The sequence below is a fragment of the Vidua chalybeata genome, chromosome 8 (assembly GCF_026979565.1).
Source record: "Vidua chalybeata isolate OUT-0048 chromosome 8, bVidCha1 merged haplotype, whole genome shotgun sequence".
Taxonomy (NCBI): domain Eukaryota; kingdom Metazoa; phylum Chordata; class Aves; order Passeriformes; family Viduidae; genus Vidua; species Vidua chalybeata.
Window position 1 is genome coordinate 24,387,653 of NC_071537.1, and position 23,144 is coordinate 24,410,796.

The 23,144-nt window shown below is 39.8% G+C and overlaps 1 protein-coding gene across 2 annotated transcripts; it reads left to right on the forward strand.

Moving 5' to 3' along the window:
• Window positions 1–1,555: 1,555 nt before the first annotated feature.
• On the forward strand, window positions 1,556–22,511 carry ANXA11 (annexin A11). 2 transcript variants are annotated; one of them, XM_053948551.1, is made up of 15 exons: window positions 1,556–1,693; window positions 10,478–10,538; window positions 11,600–11,712; window positions 12,873–13,247; window positions 13,792–13,879; window positions 14,242–14,336; window positions 14,779–14,892; window positions 15,112–15,202; window positions 15,317–15,396; window positions 15,557–15,613; window positions 16,521–16,614; window positions 17,311–17,406; window positions 19,995–20,053; window positions 20,610–20,732; window positions 21,783–22,511. In XM_053948551.1, exons 2-15 carry the CDS (start codon window positions 10,487–10,489, stop codon window positions 21,840–21,842), a joined length of 1,497 nt encoding a protein of 498 aa, XP_053804526.1. In that variant the 5' UTR covers window positions 1,556–1,693; window positions 10,478–10,486; the 3' UTR covers window positions 21,843–22,511. The 2 variants fall into 2 exon arrangements, with proteins under 2 accessions (XP_053804526.1, XP_053804525.1); XM_053948550.1 differs by lacking the exon at window positions 1,556–1,693 and adding an exon at window positions 9,596–9,614.
• Window positions 22,512–23,144: the final 633 nt, after the last annotated feature.

Below are 23,144 nucleotides of genomic sequence, written 5' to 3' on the forward strand. Positions count from 1 at the left end.
TGTTATTGATGAGCAGGGCTTGCACAGAGCCAAGGTCTTTCTGCTTCTCACGCCTCCAGTGAGGAGACTGAGGGTGCACAAAAACTTGGGCAGGGACACAGCTGACCCCAACTGACCCCAAGGGATATTCCAGACCATATGATATTATGCTCAGGCTATGAAAGCAGAAGGGACATTTGGAGTGATGGCATTTATCTTTCCAAGTAACTGTTATGTGTGGTGGAGTCTTGTTGTCCTGGAGATGACTGAACACCTGCCTGCCCATGGGAAGTGGAGAATTAATTCCTTTTACTTTGCCTGTGTGCATGGCTTTTGTTTTCCTATTAGACTTGTCTTTATTTCAACACACAAGTTTTCTGTCTTTTAACTCTCTCATTCTCTGCCTTATCTTACTGGCCAGGGAGGAAGAGAGGCTGTGTGGGGCTTGGCTGCTGGCTGGGGTTAAACCACCACAGCTGTTCTTATATTCAAATATAGCTCTTCACCTGCTATAGACTACTTTAAATGTAGCTGTTTCCCATGAGTGCAGCCTTGGCCTCTGCAGTGCCAATTAAAATTTTGATGACGGAGAGGGAAAAATGGTAATTTCTTTTCTTTAGTTCAATCACAGCTGTTGTATTTCAATGATTGGCCATTGTGGTACGTGAAAGTTGTATGGAGGAGAAAAAGCCCAGGTCCTCCACTGAAAGCTATTGGTAGTTGAACAGGATGCTTTAAGAAGTGTGAACACATCTATCCAGGTTAGTTTCATTCTAAATAAAATTGCCTGTTACAAAGCATACATATTAGAGGAGCAAGTGTTGGAAAGGAGGTTCTGAACCCTGTTCACAAAATTCCCAGCTGCAAAGTCAAGTTCATTCCCCACCCAAGTTGTATAATGCTGTGATTCAGTTAGATAATGCTGTGATTGCTATTTTGATTAGTGTCTTGGCAAAAGAAATATAATTGGAAAATGCTAACCCTTTTTATTTTTCGTTTTTATTAACTTGGTCTGTCTCTCTAAATGCTTCCATGTGAGCAACTTCACTCATCTTTAAAGAATGCATGTAGGGAAAAAAAAAGTTGTTTATTGAAGCCTCTAGCTATTACTGCTTGTACCGAAAAGGCTTCCTCTTGATTTTTTTACTTAATGAAAACTATGTTATATACAAAATGGGGGTTTTCTGTACCGCCTTGTCTGGAAATCATGTTTTCGGAAATTTCCTGGTGAGAACAGTCAGGGGTGGTTTTGGGTTTAAATCCGATGTTGTGCTGAACGCTTACAACCTTGCCTTGAACCAGGATTTGGTTTTGCCGTGTGCAGGTCACCCGGTCCCTCAGGCGACGCTGCGCTCTCGCGGAATGCCCAGGCTGCCCACATGACGGGTGGAGTTACCTTTCTTACTGTGCTTTGTTTTTTATACAATGGGCCTCTCGCTGAAGCCGCCTCTTGGTCAAACCTGTTGTGCGGTTTCCAGCCGCCGCCGGTGCGGGCTGTCCCCCCCCGCCCCGGGCTCACCGCGCCCCGCCCCGGGCCCGCCGCTCCCGGCAGGTTTTGCACCGGCCGGCCCCGGCCCTCCCTCGCACGGCGGCGGGGCGGGCCGAGTGAGCCGGGCCGCAGCGGCTCCTCCTCCTGCCGCTCCCCGGCACCGCCCCGCAGCGCCGGCGAGCACCTGGGACGGGCGGTGGTGGCAGCGGCTGCACAGCACCTTCGGTAGGCGCGACCCCGCGGCGGGACGGGGGCGAGGGGCCAGGGCCACCCGGTGCGGCGGGGCTGCGGGCCGGGCCCGTGTCCCCGCGGGGACGGGATCCTGGGGCGGCAGGAGCCCGCGGGGTGACAGGCAGCGGCTCAAGGGCTGGCGGGGGGAGTCAGGGCTGGCGGCAGCTCCGCCGCTGGGAGGAAGCAACGCCTTTTTCCTGGGAAAATGTGGTTTCAGGGGAGAGGGCATGTTTTGCTGTTGTAGCTGCAGTTCGGTCCTTTGCCTGAGTCCGTAGTCTATATTGAGTTTACAATTTTGATGTGTACAGTTGTCAAGAGAAAGCAGCCTAAGATGGTAGGCTGGCCATTACGCAGTGCTTTTTCCTTTTTTTTTTTTTTTTTTTTTTTTTCTGAAGGCCCCTTTCTCTAAACTGCACGTAGTATACTTTATCTTTTCTTATACCATATGTACTTCGAATGTCTTTAGGACACTTACGTGTCTTCAAGTCGCTTTAGTTGTCTTAAAACGGAAACTCTTCAAACTCTTCCTATGCTGTAGCTATATGTGTGACAGAACACAGCACGAATATCTCCATATTCAGAAAAGCAGTTCCTTCTTGTCCCCATCCTGTTTCTGGGCAGTAAAGAAGTACTTCTGTGGAATATATTTTTCTTTAAAAATATATTTATAGTAGTTCCTGGAAGCTTCTTCCTGTTAAGGAGGAACTGTCGAGAAATAACGTTCTGAAGGGAGTGGCAGAAGCATGGAAGGCATCTCAGCCTAGAACGGGGACAGGTGGCTGGGGAGTGGAGAGAAAGCAGAGTGGCGAGAGAGAGGAAAAGTGCTGGTGCGGTGTGTTTTGATGAAGGAGCTGATGGTGAGGATTATGCACCTGAAAGCCCAGCTGCTATCGGAGGTGGGAGGTTCATTCCCTGATACCTCCCCCAGCATACAGTTATTTTCCGTGGAGTGAGTCAGTGCTTTACTGGAACACCCATGGTAACGTCAGAAACAGCACAAAACCAGTGCAAGTGTATGGTTGCTGAGTGTACGAACACTTTCCTCATAGCTTGGCTATTTCTATAATTTCCTGTGTTTTGAGTTGCTGTAAGAGTCACGTGGACCACTCTCCTCCTACTGATGCAGCAGATAACTGGAACTGAGCATTACTTACATGTTTGCCTGTAGCCCTGTCCCCAGTGCATTTCTGCTGTGTGCCTAATGATTTTATGTCAACAATATTTATGATATTTATGTTCCTTTCCCTTGCCAGACCTTAGTATAAGGTCAGAGGCCAAAATGTCTGTCTGTACTTAAAATTTCTGGAGTAGCCATCACATTCATTCATATGATTTGTCACTTCTTTAGCTTATTATTTGTAGTCCCCAGAAGTTTTGAATTGTTAGACTGAAAACTCAGTGAAATATCAGAAGTCACTAAAAGATACAGCAAAACCAACAGTGGGATGGAGCTATTTCATGGGGGTGTTTATGTAGTCAGAATTGTAAAGACATAGTGTTAGATAACAAAATACATAACCTGATCTGCTATAAAAAGTCAAGCCAAGAAGTCTGTCTGATTTGAAGATTACAGGAGATGGTGTTTCCTAGACCTCTAGCAAGTTTTGGAAGATGGAGCTTCCATAAGGTCTGTTCAATAGCACTGCATTAATCAGAACCAAGATAGAGCCGACTTAATTCTAGTTCTGTGATAGCAATGGAGGTATTAAAAGAATAGAAGCTCTAGTTAAAGCAACAATATAATTGAAAACAGCAGATGGTTTAATTGTGACTACAGAAATAGTAGGGCTTTTGAACAAACTGAAAGTTTCACTTATTTTTAGCCAAGCCTCTATATATAATAATTTGTAGAAACTTCTCTGTCAGCTTCAAATTGCGGTTGGAGGTTTCCATTACAATAAATATTCAACTGAGTAATGGCACCAATGTGATTTGTTTTGTTTATTTCATACATTTATGTTTACTACCTTGACCCATGTTTCTTATTGGATGTATTTTTTAAGTGTTTTATGTAAACTGTTGGAAATAAGGACAGGGACTTGTCAGCTGTATACAGTGTGTTTTGTTTTGAGTTTCTTTTTAAGATAGCAAAAGACTTTTGAAAGGAAAGGAAAAGGCTGCATGTTTACCCCTCAGCAAGCAGCACTTTCACCTATTTGAAACTTGAGTTGTCCCTTTACTTTTGCCAGTTTATTCAAAAGTGAGTGTGGTTGATATAAATGCTGAATTTCCTTCCCAGTTCCTCAAGCTGGGAAGAATGTAAAGTAGATAAGCAAACCTAAGAACAGCAATAATAGGTATTTTCTGTGCATTGCTTCTATTGTTGCTCTGTGTTTGTTCCAGGTTTTATCAGCACTTACTAGACAATCTCGATGAGAAGTTAGAACCTGAATGGGGTAAACTTGGAATCAGTTGTGGGACAGAGCTGGGACTCAGTGATGTCCTTCTAAGAGACAATTCTGTCATATTCTTGTGTGATTCTTCCTTGGTAGCTAGTTTTTTGTTTGTCTTTGTGCAGTTGTATCCATACTGTTCAGCTGTCACAGATGCTGAATGTGGACCAGTGCCAGTTGTTGGACTGTGGTAACTGAATGAAACAAACACAGCCCCCCAAGCTCCACTACCTGGCTGTTCCCTGTGCAGTGCCCGCTCACTGTGCCATCTGGTCAGTAGCAATGGTCTTCTCTGAGACCTCCAAAGAGAGGGAAACAAGTTCTTCCCAGGTTCTTGCCTCCTTTTTTCCCTTATGTGCTGTTTGTTTGAGAGAGAATATGCTGTCTTACTTGGTAAAGGAAGGTTAAAAGTGTTTTGGAATTCTTGTTTTGGTTGTGTTTGGTTTTTTTTTCTCTTTTACCACAAGGTGTGAGTGATGGTAGGTTTTTTTGAGGGCATTGGGAAAGTGTTCACCAGTAGGAGAGGTGGGCTTCCAATTCAGGCTTTTAGATCGTAACTTCTGGTGAGCTTAAGAACTGTCAAATATATCAGTTCCATATGAAAGACCCAGATGAGTTTTAATGCTTCTGAAGGTCTCTTGTTTGTGCTAAACTTTACTATATCCATGTAGTCAATGTGTATGTGAAGTGATACTTGCTATAATTAATTCCTGCACCCCAAAGATCTCTGGCTTGGCTAGAAAAACATGTCTGATTTTAGATTTTGGCCTAGTAAGTTGCTCTGAATTAAGTGCTTAAGTTCCCTGAAGCAAACAGGGTGAATATTTCTTTTATTATTGCTAGAGATAACAACTTTAAGCTTGGGAATTTGCACAAATTCAGTAAACAGTGTACTTATTATAGTCAAAATAACTGGTTGTTGGCTATGCTTGGCAGTGTTTTAAAAACACTTGGCTTTCTATTAGCTAGGAGAATAAATGCAGCTTACAAATATTAAGATTTAGGGGGGAAAATACTTCTGAGTAGTAAGCTGTAAGGATTAAAGCTTGCTGATCTCAAGTCAGTCTAGATTTGAAGGCTACAGTCTTGCTGTCTTTTCACATTCCTTGTTTATGGTTGCTTTGAAATACCTGCCTCTCTATTTTACTATTCTAAGTTGGTTCTTGAATAATTTTGTTCCTGGAAAGAATTAACCTGTTGAGAATGAATAATTCCTTATAGCCTGGAATGAATGAAGGCTTGTCCATTTTGCTCACTGAGGGGTAGTAACCATCCTAGTGCTGCTGGACAGCTGAAATGTGTAAGCCTTCCCTGTCCAGAAGGTGTGAAAGTCATCACTGTTAAGAAAACGCTGATGTCTTTGTACCTCTTGTTCATGTGGGGAGTCCCAAGGCTGTCAGCAGAGAGGCTTTGTCGCAGTGTAAGGTTTGTGCATGCAGCTCCTGCCAGTGTGCCTGATTTTGGGAGTTGTCACTTGGGAGTGTCATTCTGGCCCCCTCTGCAGCCTGAACAGCTGCAGACCTGATGGAAACCTTTTGTTCCTGCTGCCTTTGCCTTTGCAGTGGGGCCACTCCCTGGCTCTGCGCTTCAGGCTCGGCCACAGCGACTAATTAAAAACTGCTGGTGTGAAACGAGCAATCAGATATTTTTAGTAATTATTTCAGGGTGCTGAATACTACACTATTGCTGTAGTTCATGAAGTAATTGGTATTTACATATTCTGACTTGCACTAATGGTGTAAAAATTTATTCTTTCATGGTGGAACTTAAAAGAGAGGAGTATAAATCCCTGAGGCATTAGTCAGTTGAGAACATAGTTCAGGCTATTTATAGTATTTTTTTTTTTGCAACAAATGATTTTCTGTGACAAGTTATGCATTTGAAGTAGAACAACCTAATTCCATTACTTCTTCAAGCATCTAATGACCTTAATTTGTTTTTTTTTTTTTTCCTTGCTTGTTTTGTTGTTTGGAAGGTGTCTATCTGTATTGTCATAAATGTTTTGACTGTGTATTTTATGTATTTGAAAGAGAGTGTTGAAGAAGTGTGCTACAAAAGGAAGCACTTGCATCAGGGCAGAGTAGGGATCCAAAATGATACTGACCTCTTGGAATTAACTCATGTTTTTGCTGCATATAGATCTTGAAAGGCCATACAGCTCAAATAAATTCTTTGGATTTTGAAGCCCTGAGTATATATGTAGGGCTTCTGTCACTGGAAAGGTTACAGGAATGTTCTTAGTAATATTTTTACAGCCTCATTGTGGCTTATGGGTGTGCCTTCCCATTCAGCTTTTCTTTGTTGGACATGGACATTTTCAGTTCTATTTTATTTTTACTAAAGCTTGCAAGTGCTACCTTTCTCACCCCCTTGCCCCAGCAGGTCAAAAAGTGCTAGATTATTTTCTGTAATAAAAAAGATGATGATACTTTATTAGAAGGATCATCAAAACTGGCAGAGCTCCTGAGTCATAATACTAGCAAGCAATTCAAATGGATAGTTTTTAGAGAAACCTCATATTTGAGTTTGTTTTTGTTCCACTGTCTGTTCAGAGCTGTGAGTTGGTTTGGGTTTTTTGTTAAGGAGGCTATTTTTTGTAGTAAGTAGATGATGGGTTAATACTCCTTAAATATACCATGTGGATTTCATCCATTGTTGGATGAAGTCCAGTAAAAGTTTGAACAATGAGTGATAAGATCTGTGTAAAAGAGGTTTCCTGAGTTTGGGTGGCATGAACTCAGCCTTGTTGGAAGATAAACCCCTTCTACTAAATTAGGTTTTTTTTCATAGTGAAAGGAAGGCTAGCCAGGAGCCACATACACAGAAGACTTAATGATAAAACAAAATTGCTGGACTATTTATCCATCAGGATGAAAAATATTACAACTGATACAGGAGAGAACAACTTGTATGCTGCAGTGCATGAGTCAAAGATAAATCTTGCTCAGGCTGGTAAAATAGCAGTTAGCTGGTTCAGTGCTGCCTGTGGTTTGTCCTTGCCATGGAAAAACACAGTGTGGATGCCTGCGCTCATATCTGATGAAAAATGACAGCATGTTGTAAGGTAATAAATTCTGTTCTGGTTTCACAATCAGGGATCAGTCTTGAAGCAGGTACTATAATTTATAGCTTCAGGCTGCTTTGTCTACTATATCCTGGTAATTAACCTTGTGGAGGAGTCAAGGCCAAGGGTTTAACTTTACTCGGTGATCCCTGTGAAACAGGCATAATTAAATAATTTTGAACTAATAAATGTTAAGGTTTTTCATCCTTTTTTGTCCTCAAGTTATTGTACCATGGCATTGCTGGAACCTGAACAGCAGCCACTAAATAAATTCCAGGAATGGGTGTGAATGCATTGGCTGATCTTATTGCTATTGCACCTTGAAACAACTTCAAAGCTGCCAGAAAAGTTTTTTCTTCTTTATTTCTGCCATTATGGAATTTGTAATTTTGTTACAATTTTTTTCAAGTTGTAGTCCTTTCCTTCTGTACTGTATCTTACAGAAGCGTATTTTCAAGATTCCTGTTGAATGTCTTCACAGATTTTATCTTTTATGAACAGGTCTGTTCCCTCTTAGCTTTGCCAAGCAGCAGGAAAATGCTCAAGAGCCTGAATGGTTTATAGCTTGCAGTGTGAAGCATGACAGCAATGTTCACTGTGGGAGTAAAACCTCAGGTCTTTATTTAAAGTTCTGAGATGGACCTCTGGGATTGAATACTGGGAATGGGGAGAGGACCTTGACAGTAGTTGTTATTTATTTTCTTCCAGGCACTCCCTCTTTCCATGTGTAGTTTGGTTGTTTGGATTTTTCCCTTGTCTTATGCACTACATTTTTTTTTGACTGAGCAAACAGAGACCTTGCTGTTCCTGTGTCCTCCCACGCAATGTTTGTACAGCAGGGTGGGTTTCCAGATCTTCTGTTCCCTTGCCTGTGTCACCCTTTGTTATCAGCAGGCAAGTGCTGCTCATCATGAGCAATTTTAGTAAAATATTGTGGATGTAGCAGGAGAAAGTGTAGAAGATGAGATTAGAGGATGAAATTGGGTTGAGGGAATGGTTGGGAAAGGTAACTTTCTGTGTTAATATTTCTAAATTTAGAGTACTGGCCAACAGAGGCTCAAATGAACTGTGGAAAAGGTGGTGATCAGGGAAGTTTCTGAACATGAGAAGTTGGTGTGTTTGCAGCTCTAGTTTGCCTGGAATCAAACCAGTCTGGGAAAATTTCCCCTTGGAAAATCCCTGGATAAATAGAGTGTTCAAAAGAAGCGAGTGGAACATTTTTATATATAAACTAACATATTTTTCAGGTTGCTGAAGCTGGCTGTTTTTTCTCAACCTCAGTTTCCATTGCCAAAAGGCTCATTTAATCTTGGGGTGTTTTCCAATTTAAAATGAGCATTCTATATGGGATTAAAAGCAATCAAACAGACTTGCTAAGAAAAGCAAAACCTATCCCATTACTTCTCACCCTCTACCACAAAAAAAAAAAAAGAAAAAGGGGTTTTGTCTTAAATTTGTACCTAAAGCTTTATTGAAGAAGACATCTTACAATTTTTTGAGTACCCGGTCTTTATCGTATTTACATGTAAAGCTAAAAAAATAACTAAAAATATAATTGTGGTTGTACCTGAAGAAATAACACTAATTTCAGTGTTGTAATAATTTGTATATAAAAATGTACACATTGACATTATGCATGCTAAGAATCTAGATTGTGAGGGTTCTTTGGTTGGTTTTTGAGAGACATGGTAATAATTGCTCTTTTTTTATTTTTCTGTGCTTTATTATGCAAAGCCCATTTCTGAATTAGAGAGATTCTGAAGTGTGCCAGGCTGCCTTCTGTTGAGTTTTTAAATGTTATTTTTATTCTGCTGGCCTCTCTGCACTTTCATGCTCGGGTACCTGCCCGGAGGTGGCAGTGTGGGCTGGGGCCCAGCAGCTCCAGCCTCTGGCAATTATGGGGCCACGTGCCAGGAGGGAGGAAGCTGCTGGCTCGTTTTCCCAGCAGCAGAGGGAGAATGTGTGTTTTGCTGATTTGTTTCTCGGCCTTGTGGGTTTGGGGTCAGTCTTTGCATAGGTAACAGCAGCTATTGCTTTTCTAATGCTGAGAAGCTGCATTCACTTATTTATTGATTCTGTTAGATGCTACATACTGGAGCAGAAGTAAAGTAGGGTTATGACTTTTGGTATTGCTTGTTCATTGCAGTTTCTGTTAGTTCATTTCTTGCTCTTTAAATTTCAATGAGTATGTGCAGCATGAAGTCCAAACAGTCTTTAAGTAAATTGCCGATTTCCTAATTTTATTTCCTTATTAAAAAAGAAAACCACAAAAAAAAGTGTTTCTCCATTTCAGTGTTGGTATGCAGTAGAGCCATGCAAACCAGAAAGAGAAGTTAATGTGATCATGTAAAATGAAAACAATTTCACAAGAACAACACCCCTGCCAACTCAAACCAAATCCAAAACAAAATTCCACAGCTGAAACCCAAAACACAGCAAAACATGCCAGATGCAAAAGGTAGTGCTTTAGGGGAAAGAGGTGGGGGGGGGGGGGGAAGGGATAATTTACACAGCAATTCTAAAAATAGCATGTGACTTGTCATTAAAAATAACCTTCAAAAAGTTAACACTCATTATAGATATTTTTCTTCATAGTTACTTTTACCATTCTTCCGGGTAGCTGTTCTGTTTAAAATAAGGCCCTTGTATTCTGGAAGCCAGTTCTGATTTTGTCCTTCATTTAGCTGTTCTTCCTTTTTGACCTCCACTTCTATTTTGGACAGCTAATGACTTTCTGCACTTCTGTGCTGACAGAGACACTATCCATTTTGAGAGACTCAGTTTGTTCTAGTGATCTTATCCTATCAGTAAACCCTTCATATTTTATGGCAATGCTGTAAGCATGAAAGTGTATCCCTTCTGCTTCTTACTCTGACCTTGCACTTCTGCAGACGTTTGCATTTAGGTGCCTTCTAAGAACTTATAGTTACTCACTTGAAGACATAGCTTCTTTGTCAGATGATTTTCTACTCTTCATTGATAAGAAAGCTCTGTACAGGCTGGAAACTTCTGGAGGTTTTAATAGCGCAGTAAAGGAAGGAAGTTCAAATAATACATCCCTAACTACATGATAGATCAAGCAGTAAGTAGCAACTGCAACAAATATTAAAAAATGGTGTGAGGAGTGGCTCTGCAACTGCTTAGGTATCTGTTTATTAGTCAGGAAACGGGAAGAGGTTTCTAAGGGAAAAGCCAGGACAAAGTGTGCAGGTTATGTCTAAATTTTGGTAACTGGCTACTGCATACATGTTGCCTCTTAGTGTTATGTGGTGTAATGAGTGAAGCATTACAGAAAATAACTGTATCACACATACTTTCCAGATCTTTGCAATGAGTTACCCAGGCTATCCCCCAGCGGGTGGATATCCACCAGCTGCCCCAGGTAAGTTACTCAGATGAAATAAACATTTAATGCAATCGTGGTCCTTTCTGAAGTGGAAACATGGCATAGATGAAGAACAAGATTGTGGAGGGTTTCCTTGACTCCCTGAAGCTTTCTGTACTTGCTTGTTAAATCCTGTTTTATCTGGGCTGGGGATTCTGATTTGTTTAATATGTGCTCATGCCATGTGCTCATATAGTAATGTCTGGCTTCATTCATCTTAAATAAAGCACAGAGCATTAGAAATGATCTTAACTTGACCAAATCCAATAAGTGACAAGGATCAGTGTCCGGTTGATACTGAGTCTTCAAGGTGGGTAGTGAGACAAATGAATATGGGGAGAAGTCATTCATACAGCTGACAACCATATCCCCCAAAGAAATAGGAAATTATCCGTAATTCACTATTCTGAGGCAGGTGGTTGCATACAAAAGGGAGGGGGCTGTTTAAAAGCGTAGCAATTAATAATAACATAAAGCTGATGAAATACTCAACCACTGCTTGGTTATCAAGCTGAACTTTACTGTTGTTAGTGTTGTTGAAAGGTAGAAAGAAAAGTGAAATCGTGAAATGTGGAGTTAGAGAGGCTAGCTCGGGAAGGGGAAGCAGTGTACAGTGAGAAGCCCAGCTAGCTAGGAGGATAAAGCCTATTTCTCAGCAGGGTATTCTGTCTTAAAACTATGCTGCTGTGTGCAGACAGGCTTTATGACCTTGGTGCCTCTAAATGTCTGTGGGCACCTCTCAAATTAGCAAAGTAAGTGGAATTAATAATACCTTCCTATTACAATATCCAGACAACTTTGTACTTTAGGTGCACTCAAGTCAGAATACGGTATTAACAGTCTTGAGTGTTAACCGTCAAATAGGTTTAGAGTTGATAACTAACATTACTAGAAATACCCAGTGGGACTTCTCTTTTTTTTAATAATTGCACTGCTACCCTGCACCTCTTCAGTTGGTTTCTCTGGTAGTGTTGAAAATACTTAAATTAGAAATTTAAGTAATAAGAACTTTTAAAAGGTATCATTTCTTGTTTCAGCACATCTGTGTTTGATTTCAGGTAGCAGTCCTTGGGGTGGTGCTGCCTATCCACCTTCAAATCCACCTCCAATTGGTCTGGAAAATGTGGCTGGCTATGCCAACCAGTTCAATCCCAGCCACATGGCTGGAATGGTGAGTTTGCTTTCATTTAATGTGTTCCAGTGTGATGTCCTTAAGGGCAAAGTTGTGCTTCTGGAATTGTCACTGAGAGGTTCATCACTTGAATTCTGTGCCTGTATGTCTAATCTGTTTAGATATTGAGCATTCAATATTGCCTATTGAGGAAAATGGTTACTGCAAGCTATTTATTATTTTAGGAAAACAGAGCACTAGTTAAATGTTATTGACAGTCTAACTTCAAAAGTCATGGACATAAGACTAATACAACTTGGCATTTGCTGTGTAGAGGAATAGGGAACTGTTAACACAGAGTATCCACTGTTCATATATTCACATGGGCAAACACAGTCTGGATTTTGCCTATTTACCTGAATTTTGACCAGTCAGAGTAAGGAAAAAAGCTGTATAATTAGAGGTATCAGTGATTCATCCTTGAAAAGAATATGGTCTCAACAGTCTCTTACAAACACTGATGTTTAACAGATGGAAATAAAAACCTTTTACATCGACTGAAGAAAATGTAGACGTTTCCAATGTGATTTTTTTTTTTTCATAGAGCAGAAGTGATTGACACTTCTGACAACTTTAGTCTTCAGAAATCTGTTATGCTGCATAAAGAATGCAGTTTGTAGGAAGATATTTGCATTATAGATGTTTTTCTGAGGCAGTTATTAAATGAAGTGTTTTAGCAGCCAGCGGGCAAATAGAACAAGCTCTCTAGGATGCACGAGTCTATAGCCACAGCAGCTAGTTTCTGACAGTGCTGCAGTCATCCAATGTCACTTCTGGTTTCTCTCTAGAAGAGGGGTTTCAGTGATAAGATTTTGATGTGGAGTGGAATATATTCATTTCAGTTTCTGCAGAAGTCTCTCCAAATGTAGTCCAGGAATTCCTGCTAGTTGTAAACTACTAACACATTGTAAAACAGCCACAGGTTGCTTGAAGTCCTTGCACCCAGGTGCACCCTTATGATCACACAAGGCAGCCATGGGCATATAAAGGATTATTTGGTGTAAAGTTTTAGGCAGATTTTTCCATCCTGCTTGCTACCTTTTGCAGATAAAGAGCTGTCTGTCTGTGTTGGTGGGGAGAGAGATTGTATTGTATTAAGCATGTTACTGAAACTCAGCTGTTGGTGCTCCTTCCTGTCTCTTTTATTGCTGTCATTGCAGGCATCCAACCTGGCAGGGACGTTTGGAGGGACAAATGTACCACAAAGCATGTATCCTTCCACCCCTGGGGGTTATCCACCAGTTCCTCCAGGTGGCTTTGGGCAACCCCCGCCAGGACAACAGCCCTCGTATGGAGGGTACGCTCCACCTGGAGGAAATCCACCGTCTGGAATGCCACCTTACCCAGGATACGCGGGCGGCCCTGTGCCAGGCCAGCCCACACCACCACCTGCTCAGCAGCCGATGAACTACCCAGGATTTCCACCAACTCCCTCAGGGCAGCAGCCAATGCCAAATTATCCAGCAGGTCCAGCTGTGAACCCATCTATGCCCTCTTACTCAGGAATTACAGGGCCTGCCGTCACTCCTGTAACAGTAAGAGCATTCACTGCTTTTCTTTTGAGGTGTGACTGTATATATGTTTCTCTGCATTTTCTTTGTGTGTATTAGTGTAAACCCATCACAAAATTCAAAAGAAAGTTATGAAAAGAAGTTTGAGTAAAGAGAGAGATAGAACCTTTTTAAATGCAAGCACTATAGGCTCATATGGTCTTGAAACAAATTATGTTTTACCATAGTATCCAAGAAAAAAGGTTTGATATGAATTCAAATTAATTAATCTTGCCTTTCTTACCTTTAGCAAGTATTGCCAATTGTATATACAGTATCATCAAACATTAATTGGAGAGCAGATTTAATGTCAGCAAACCTTGATCTTGCATTTTCTTGTAATTTGTGTCTAGAAGTTAATAAATTGCTTAAGGCAGGGTTGGTTTGAGTTTTCTCTATTACTTTTCTCACAAAAAGAAAACTGATAACAGTGGTCCTCTTTCTTAAGTAGTAAACCACAGTATTTCAGTATTTAACACTAATATGCTGTTAACACTACTGCTGTTTAACACTATTGATCTAATTTTAGCATGGAAACCGAGGTACGATCACTGATGCACCAGGTTTTGACCCTCTGAAGGATGCAGAAGTCTTAAGGAAGGCCATGAAAGGGTTCGGTGAGCAGTCTGATGATTTACATTTTAGTAAAAAGTAGAATTACATCTCCATTCAGCACTGATATTTTTCTGTTGTTACATCTGTACTGAGTGGGACTGAGTGTGTGCTGAGTCCTTGGTTATCAGAAGTATTACTGGAAGTTCATGTGGGCATAAACAATATCATGACTTTGGTTGAGGCTTCCTTTGTATTCTTACTGTGTGTGTGAGCTCGAACACTCTGTGGTTGAACACAAGAGTAGATACTGTAGATGAATTCAAAGCATTCATGTCCTTCTGCTGGGTTTAGAACAGGATGAAATAGAAAGCTGAATCCTCACATGAGGTGATGCTCATTCTGTGGTGGCGGTGTGTGTGTACAGGAACCGATGAGCAGGCGATCATTGATTGTCTTGGAAGTCGTTCAAACAAGCAACGGCAGCAGATAATCCTGTCCTTCAAAACAGCTTATGGAAAGGTAAGTACATTGTGAGAACAGAAGGAAGGAGAAATGAGAGCCTACATCCCTTCAGTGGCAATAAGACTTAGTGGTGGGAAAAAAAGATTGGAAGGTGCATTAGAGGAAGATAGTTCTTAAGGCATAGCCAGTAGCTAGAGCTACTTTTACTGATGCTTGACTTATTCATGCAGTGTTGCAGATGAAACATGTAAAGCAGTTTCTATGCTAAATGGTTACTTTGACTCTTGGATCTGTGCAGTCTATTTAATTGGATCTTAATGGCCTCAATGTACACACACCATTATGCTGGTTTTAGTGTTAAGTGGAGTAGCTTTACTTTGAACATACATTACTGGTGCTTATGCATAAAGAATTCTTAGTAAAATGTGTGGTTTTGGTACTTGCTTTTTTCAAGTTTGGTCTTTATGCATTTTTTTCCTTGTTTTTTCCTTCTTATTAGGATTTGATTAAAGATCTCAAATCTGAGCTCTCAGGTAACTTTGAGAGGACAATCTTGGCAATGATGAAGACGCCTGTCATGTTTGATGCTTATGAAATCAAGGAAGCTATAAAGGTTTGTGTAGGAGATACAAATTTATAATACAGAGGAAATAGTTGAGCTGATGAAATACTTGGTTGCCATTTAAAAGTTTGGATTTATTTGGGATTACTTGCTTTGACTTCCTACACAAGGTTATATTCGGAATTTTTTCCTATATGATTTTGTTACATTTCTTTTGTACTAGGTTGTAGAAATCAAGAATCTGAAGTGTTTCTCCTTTGTTTGTTTTAGGGTGTTGGCACAGATGAAAATTGTCTCATTGAAATCTTAGCTTCCCGCAGTAATGAGCATATTCAGGAACTCAGCAGGGTCTATAAAGCAGGTTTGATCTGTTGCATCAAAATTTTCTTCCTTTTCTTACTCAATCACTGACTGGTTCTAAGAATTTAGGAAATGAGCAGCGTTGTATGTGGATTCATGACTATCTCTTTTCCAGAATATAAGAAAACTCTGGAGGAAGCAATAAAAAGTGACACGTCTGGACACTTTCAGAGGCTTTTAATTTCACTTGCTCAGGTACTTGCCTGCTGGGATTTTGGAATTTGTTTATTGTGCATTTGTAGGTGGTGTGGATTTTGTTTCATTGTGTTTGTGTGTTTTTTTTTTTAATTAAAAAAAAAAAAGGCAGCAAATCAAAGCCCACTAATAACACTTCTGGATCTTCTAATTCTTTCAGGGAAACAGAGATGAAAGTACAAATGTTGACATGTCTGTTGTCCAAAGAGATGTACAGGTCAGTAGAAATGCTTCATTGTTTCTAAGTATAGTCAACTCAATATGCTGAAATTTGGCCGTGTGGATTCTGCTTACTGTTAGTTTTGGACGCCTTGTGATGACTTCTGATGCAGTGCTTATCTTTGAGTGGATGGAAGAGATATAAAAAGTTGTGACAGAGCATTAGAGCTGTGTAGGTGCAATACAGAGATAAAGCTCTTAGGAGTACAGTCCATAGGATATTTTACCTCTCATTCTGTCAGGTCTTTGGATTTTCCAAGTGTTGGATTGTGCTGCTTTCTAATGAAATTGACCAAAGAAATTGGAGGTGATATGTGTGTGGATTAAATTTTAAACTATTCAACACCTGCATTAGCCTTTGCATGCTGTTTAAGGAAGTCTGGAGTTTTGCAGCAAATAAGGCACTTGGACTTTGTAATACTTGCCCCATTTCTTTTTCTGTATGTTCCATTTCATTACAAAGCAAAGGGAAAACCCTAGGTTGTTTTAGCCATGCTAGTGTCATTTAAATAGTAATGTCATTAGCTTTCTACATAGTGTGCCTTAGCCAAAACGCAAGAACATCCCAGAACACACCTAGAATTGTAGAAGAAAAGCTTGATGTAAGGACTGCTAGGAAGAACAATTTTCAGGTAGTTCTTGAGCAATATCCCTTCCTTTAGTAATCTGGAGCTCTTGTGTTGGAACACTTATGCATCAGCAAGCTAGGAAGTCTGCAAGCATAGCATATTGTAGGAAGGTTAGAACTAGTTGCTATTTATTGCTTGCCCCTGTTTTGCAGTAGTACATAGGCTAAGAAAGAAATATAAAAGGAGAAGAGGCTGCAAGGAAGCAAATCTGTAACTCAGCTGTTCAGCTTGACTACTTTTCTGAGTAATGAAGTGTGAATTCCCTTCTGTGCTCAGGAGTTGTATGCAGCTGGAGAGAACCGTCTAGGAACTGATGAATCCAAATTCAATGCTATTCTGTGTGCAAGAAGCAGGGCCCACCTTAGAGCAGGTAATGATGTCCTATGTAAACTGTAACTTGATTCTGTTGTGTGTAATGATAGAAATGTACAGCACTGCTCTGTGCCTGAATTTTCTCCATCTGTAAAATGAGCCCAACAAGATACCAATGAAAAGCATTCTGCTGAGGAAAAGCAAAAGTCACCTTTCTTAATATCAGAGGAGGTAGAGGTCATACTTGTTCAAATGTTCCTCTGATTAAAGAATTGAAAAACTAGAATTGTTTCAGTCTTGCGTACTTGTGTGTGCAAGACACTTGAAATCCTTCTCCTTTTACTTGCTAATGTAAGGTACTACATCAGTCTGTTGTGGTGGAAATGTTTTAGTAACTACATAGAACTTTCACTTTGTGCTATTGGGGTGCGAGGTACTTGCATGAAGGAAAGGGGTGTGTATGAGAACCTGAGTATTTTCTTCTTGACTTTATTGAGACCCAGAGCTTTCCTAAAAAAAAAATTGCCATGCTTTCTTGGTCTAGCCCTTTAATGAAAAGGTCATATCTGGGCAAACTAGAAGGAGCATGATAACATGTTAATGGTTGATAACACAGTATTAATCCTTGAGATGTTCAAACTAGTGTGTGTGCACTGTAGTGTCCAGCTGGGAAGTGCCACTGAAATGAAGCCACCCAGCACATTCCAGTGCCACTTCTTGTTGCAGAGCTGAAATCTTTCTTTTCCATTTACAGTCTTCAGCGAGTACCAGAGGATGTGTAACCGGGACATCGAAAGCAGCATCTGCCGTGAGATGTCTGGGGACCTGGAGAAGGGCATGCTGGCAGTAGGTACGTGCCACCTTAGCAAGTTCATTCCTGCTATTCTGCTACAGCTGGCTCAGGTGGCACCTCTCACTTCAGCTAAGGATGTTCTTATTAGTAGTAATTCCAGTCTTCTGCTTTTTATGTTGAACTTTCTGTGAAGTCCTTTGTGATTAGTAAAGTGAATTAGTAATTCACCTCAAAATGACAGATGAAGCTTTTTTATTTCAGGCAATTGCAGAATTTAAATTTCACATGTTAAAAGGGGGAGAGAAATATTAACTATAATTTACACTGTTTTTAAGAAGTAAACTTTACCAACTCCTGGGTCAGTGAGAATGAAGTATTTGGGACAATTTTGGAAATCCAGCATTAATTAAAATACAGGCATTAACTCTCTAATTAGTTACTTCTACCTCTATTTAGAAGAAAGAAAACTTAAATTTCATTGCAAAGGGTTTTTTTTTTTTCCCTCACATTTCCTGTGGCTACAGTTTTATTAAATCTTTGTTGTTAATTGCTCCCAGTACATCTGAGGAGTGAAAACTCTTACCTCAGGTCTACTCTTGTCTCTTCAGAAGCAGTCATTTGTTTCCATGAGGTTGGGACAAGGCCTCAAGTTGCTGTGCAGTAGTTTTATTTAAAATGCTTTGTTATAGATATAACTGTGAACCACTTTCCTGTCTTTTGTTTTGCATCTCAATTTCTTTTTCTGTTTATTACTGTAAATATACTGTGGTATCTCAAGCTCCAGCTTTAAAAGTGTTGTTCTTTGGTTTTGAATATGGTAGTAATGTAACCAAACCCAAAAACTCCTACTAAAATAGGAAAAATGGACTTTGCATCACTTGGAAATGAGATAAGAGAGGATGTTTGGTTGAACCACAACAGACTTTTTTTTTTCACTGAAATTTGTTACAACATCTTGGCAAAATGAAAATCAATTTTTAAAGCCTCATTTTTTCACTCCTATTTTGTGCATGTGTGACTATGTAACTATTGTTCTTATTCTGCTTGGCCACACTGTCATTGTACTGATCTTTTAATGACACAAACTGGATCTAGCTCATTGTGTCTGAGTCTTTTCCAAACCTTTTCCAGGATTCAAACTTTGTCGCCTCAAAAACTATTGTTAGGAAACCAAACTTAGGGAAAAGATATTTCTCTGTTTGTAGAAAAATATTGCCTTGGTAAAGAAACTGCTCAGCATTTAGGAGGCATTTGACTTCATGTGACTTCATGGAGCTTCATAGTGACTTGATAGGTCTCCATGCAGATCCAGATTCAAAACTGAGACTAGCTGCCAGACAAGTCAATAGCCTTTTGAGCAAGGCTTGTCATTAATATTCACTGAATAACTCCCTTTATTAAATAGATTCTGTGGGGTTTTTCATTTATATGTATATACACATGTATCTATATCAGTAAATTATATTAACATCATTTGTTCTGTGGACCTTACTTACAGGAAAAAAGGGGTTTCTAATTGAAAATATTTAATTTTGCTTTCTTTAAAGCTTTCTGGATTGTACAACTGGTAACTTACAACAATATATTTAAACATCTTAGAATGCAGGTGTGTTGTGTTATCTAAATAGAGAGATACAGAAACATGCATTTCATTTTGTCATTCATTTTTGAATAGTATTGTACATATCATTGACAGTTTTGTGGTGAACTGCTATCTCTCATCTACATTTTCCTACTGAGAAAATTACTTATTCCTATACAGAATGTGTGTTGCTATGAAAAACATGTCTGGGTTTACACCTTTATTTCTGTATTGATTCTGTGTGATTGATTTTGATACCTTACGGTGCTATTAAATGTCAAGTGTGGTCTGTTTCCCTCTGTAGTTTGCCACAGTTTGCATGCTAGTTTACTTGTAACAATGTTGCATCAATATATACATTTTAATTCTGGTCAGTGATGGAGGATTCTTTCATTATCCTGATTAACATGACAATAATTTGACTTAGATTTTGCTCTTTCAGATTTCTGATGAACTATGCTAATTAAATATAACATTAGTAAATGAACATGTTTAAAATTTTTCAGGAGTCCTGATGAAATTTGTGGCTAAAATAAGACTTTAAAATAAGGGTTGTGATGACTCACCCTTAAGGAGAAGGAACCACCTAAGATTCTCTGCTATCATAGGTGGTTTCCTAATTTGTACTAGGGCAGAACTTGAATTTGTCAAAACTTGCTGATGCGTGGCCTAAAAATTTAGGATTAAGAATCCAGGAGCACTGCTACCTATGTATTCCTTCAAGTCTTCTGCCCCCTCCTCATCCCCTCTTTTCCCTTCATAAACAAGAATCTGGTCATTAGAATTCAAAGATTCATTATGGCTGCTTCACACTAGATGGTTTCTAGTAACAGAAATATTTGCTTTCAGCCATGCAGTGTAGGTTTTTTAACTGTATTGTAGCTACTGTTTGGATTAAAAATAATTTCAGTGACTAATGGAAGAAGTGGAAGCTGCATTGTATCAAGTGTATGTTTATGTAAAATTCAAGCATGTGACTATGTTGGATAAACTCAAAAAATTACTGACTTCTTATTGAGGAGGAGTGCCTTCTGTAATACTGTTCCTCTGTTCCTTTTTGCAGTCAAGTGTCTCAAGAACACGCCAGCTTTTTTTGCAGAGAGATTACATAAAGCAATGAAGGTAGGTGTCTGTGACAAGTTACATAAACTTAGTGTGGAGTTTTTTTAAATGCTTGTACAGCTCTTGGGAAGGAACTGTGCAGCTGAAGGGATTACATTTTTCAGTGGGCAGATGACTAACAGTCATGATGCAGTCATTATTAGGAAAGGCTGGAAAAATCTAGCTAATTTGATCCAACTTAAGAGAGCAATGAATACAACCATGCATAAAACAATAATCTTCAGTTGGTAAAACACAAATATGCTTGAAACTCATTGAAATTGATGCTTTTTAAGTAGGGAATTCTAGCAGAAATAAATAAGTAGGCCATTTAACTCACCAAATTTTCCTGACCCGCCTATATCTCTGTGAATCCCCCACTTATTTTTTCAGCTGTTCTTGTGCAGAGAAACTAGTGTCCTACCACTAAATTTAATTTATTTTAGCATGATAGGCTAAATTCTGTTCAAGCTTATTAAGTCAGTGGGGTTATGCTAGTAAATTGGCATTTTATTTTTTCATTAGTGCTGTGCCATACGCTTTCCAGTACATTGTACTGCTGCTTTGTTTCTTTCAGGGAGCAGGAACAAAGGACAGGACGCTGATCCGGATCATGGTATCGCGCAGTGAGGTTGACCTGCTGGACATACGTGCGGAGTACAAGCGGATGTATGGCAGATCTCTCTACACAGATATCAGTGTAAGCCTTGGAGACCTTACCTGCCCTACCATGACACCCCTTATGCTGGCAGAGCACTGCTCCTTGTGCTGAACAGCTGTTACCTGCACTGAGTGTAGCTGGCTCTCTTGGATTGCTGCATTTGCCAGGAGCATGGAGGCTGAGGGCCAGAGGATGGAGAGCACTTGGGTTTGTATGGGGGCTAGATGAACTAGAGATGGGGTGGAAGCTAACAGGCAAGGAAGGAAAGGGAAATTGGTCCAGAGGGGTTTCTGAGACCTCTCTATTCCAATCTCCTCATATGATCTTGTGGGAACCACTCAGTCCTCCAGTTGAGTAACAGTGGTGCTCTACTTCATTTGTGTGTTGGAAGAAGATAAAGCTTCTAAAAATCTTCTAAAGGATTACCTCCTCTTTCTCTTGTAAGTACAGGACTTTGCAAATAGACTAAACTTCAGATTCTTTAGCAGTTGATCCACCTTCCTACTGCTCTTAAGAGCTGTACCAACAGCCAAGAAGATGCCTGGCCAGGGGTAGGGTAATGAGAGCTGGAGAGGAGAGTGAGTGGTGCCACTTTTATTTACCTTGTAATGAGGGTGCCAAACCTGTTAAGCCCCTGTATATTCCTTCTGCTGTGGACACTGAGGTGATGTAACTTGGTGGTGTTTGGAAAGAATCCTGTAGAGATTCTGGAGTTTAGCATGTTCAAATGTTTCTTCTACAGTAGTTGCATGCCCTGTAACCACCAATGTATGAGTAAAAAGCAGTGAGACATTGGTGGAAAAGCTCTGCATTTCTTCTTCCCCCTGTTCCTCTTTTGATCTGGCATTATAATTTATCATTCAGAAGCTGAACAGGCCGTACCTATTTAATGGACTGAACTTGGTTAAAATCTGGCTTCAGTAAATATGGGGTGTGCACATCCACAGTTGGGTATATGTAAACTCTGCTGCTTATTTCTGTAAAAGTAGAGCCAAAAATGTCCCTGGAAAGTTAATTCTTAGTTTTTCAACTGTAGCTTCGCCTCTTTTGGTTGTTCTTCAACTTTTCTTTTTCTGGGTTCCTTTTCAGGGTGATACTTCAGGAGACTACCGGAAAATCCTACTCAAGTTGTGTGGTGGAAATGACTAAATGGAGCATAGAGCTTTTCATAAAAAAGCTGCTCTTTTCATGTACTTACTGCAGAGCATCTTTTTTCTCCATAAGTAAATATATAATGACCTATTTCTTCTAAAGCAATTGCATTTTAAAAGACAATACCGCATATATCTTCAGTTCAAAAGTAGTAGGTAATAAATGCCCCCCAAAATACCAAGCTTAATGTGCCATCTGCTCAGGATTCTGTATAGTATCCTCAGCAATCCATGAATGGTCATTATTTCTTTTCTGCTTATATCATGTTGAAATAATGTTTGTTTAATGAAACAAAGATCACAGTTGTATGATTGTAAGGTGTTCTTTTGTATAGACATTGAGTGCCATTTTAATGAAAGTTTTATATTGTATGCAGAGTTGGTTTTGGGCTAGCCCACTTCCTGATATGTGGAGATAGCAGCCTCGAGGTTTTGTGTCTAGCTAAGACTGCTTTAAAGAAGTTTTGTCAAGTTCTGTTTTTTTACCTTGATTCTTTTCAAGGAAGATGTGTTCCACATTTCATTCTTGCTAAGGCAGACTGCCACAAGGCAGTAGTAATGTTGACAGTAGTAAAGATTCTGTCATTAGTGTTTAAATGTTCTGGATCGTGCCTTAAATATATATATGTAAGAAGAGATTATGAAATTAAAGCTAAGTCTTTGCAGACTGTGCCTTTTGGTGTTCATATTGATATATGTGAATGATGACTCAGTTTACGTAACAGTTTTTCCATAGAAGTTCTCTTCCACAGGATTATTCAGAAATTGTTTTGGTAAGAGTTAGGGTGCTGTTGATGAGCAATTGTCTGTACATGAGACATGTAATCTGTAGCTATTGCTCAGTATTTTCATTTTGCATGTTGTAATTTCTCTTACTCTTAGAACTCTGAATTTTTATTCCCTGCTGGCACAGATGACATATTTTCAGCATGTTATTCTCAAAATAAAAACATGTAAAGATAAAAAGTACAAAGCAGGGGAAAGGTTTTCGAACTAGGTCAGTGAAAATAGACTGCTTGTTAATCAAGAGCATGCTAACTCCCCTTACTTCACAGACATCTAAGTGTTCTCCCTCTGTTGTGTAAGGGTCAGGCAGGTCCTTTTTCCTAGAAGTTCTAGTGCCATTTGTCTTGAAAGAAAAAGGCAATGTCCTGGATTTAATTCTGCATTGCATTTGCCACCATGGCAAGGGAGGGGAATGTAAAGATTACAGAATAATATGGCAGTGTGTGTCCAAATGATGGATTCTGACTGGGACTTGCTGACAGGACTCCCATTTTGGTCACTGGCAGCAGGGTGT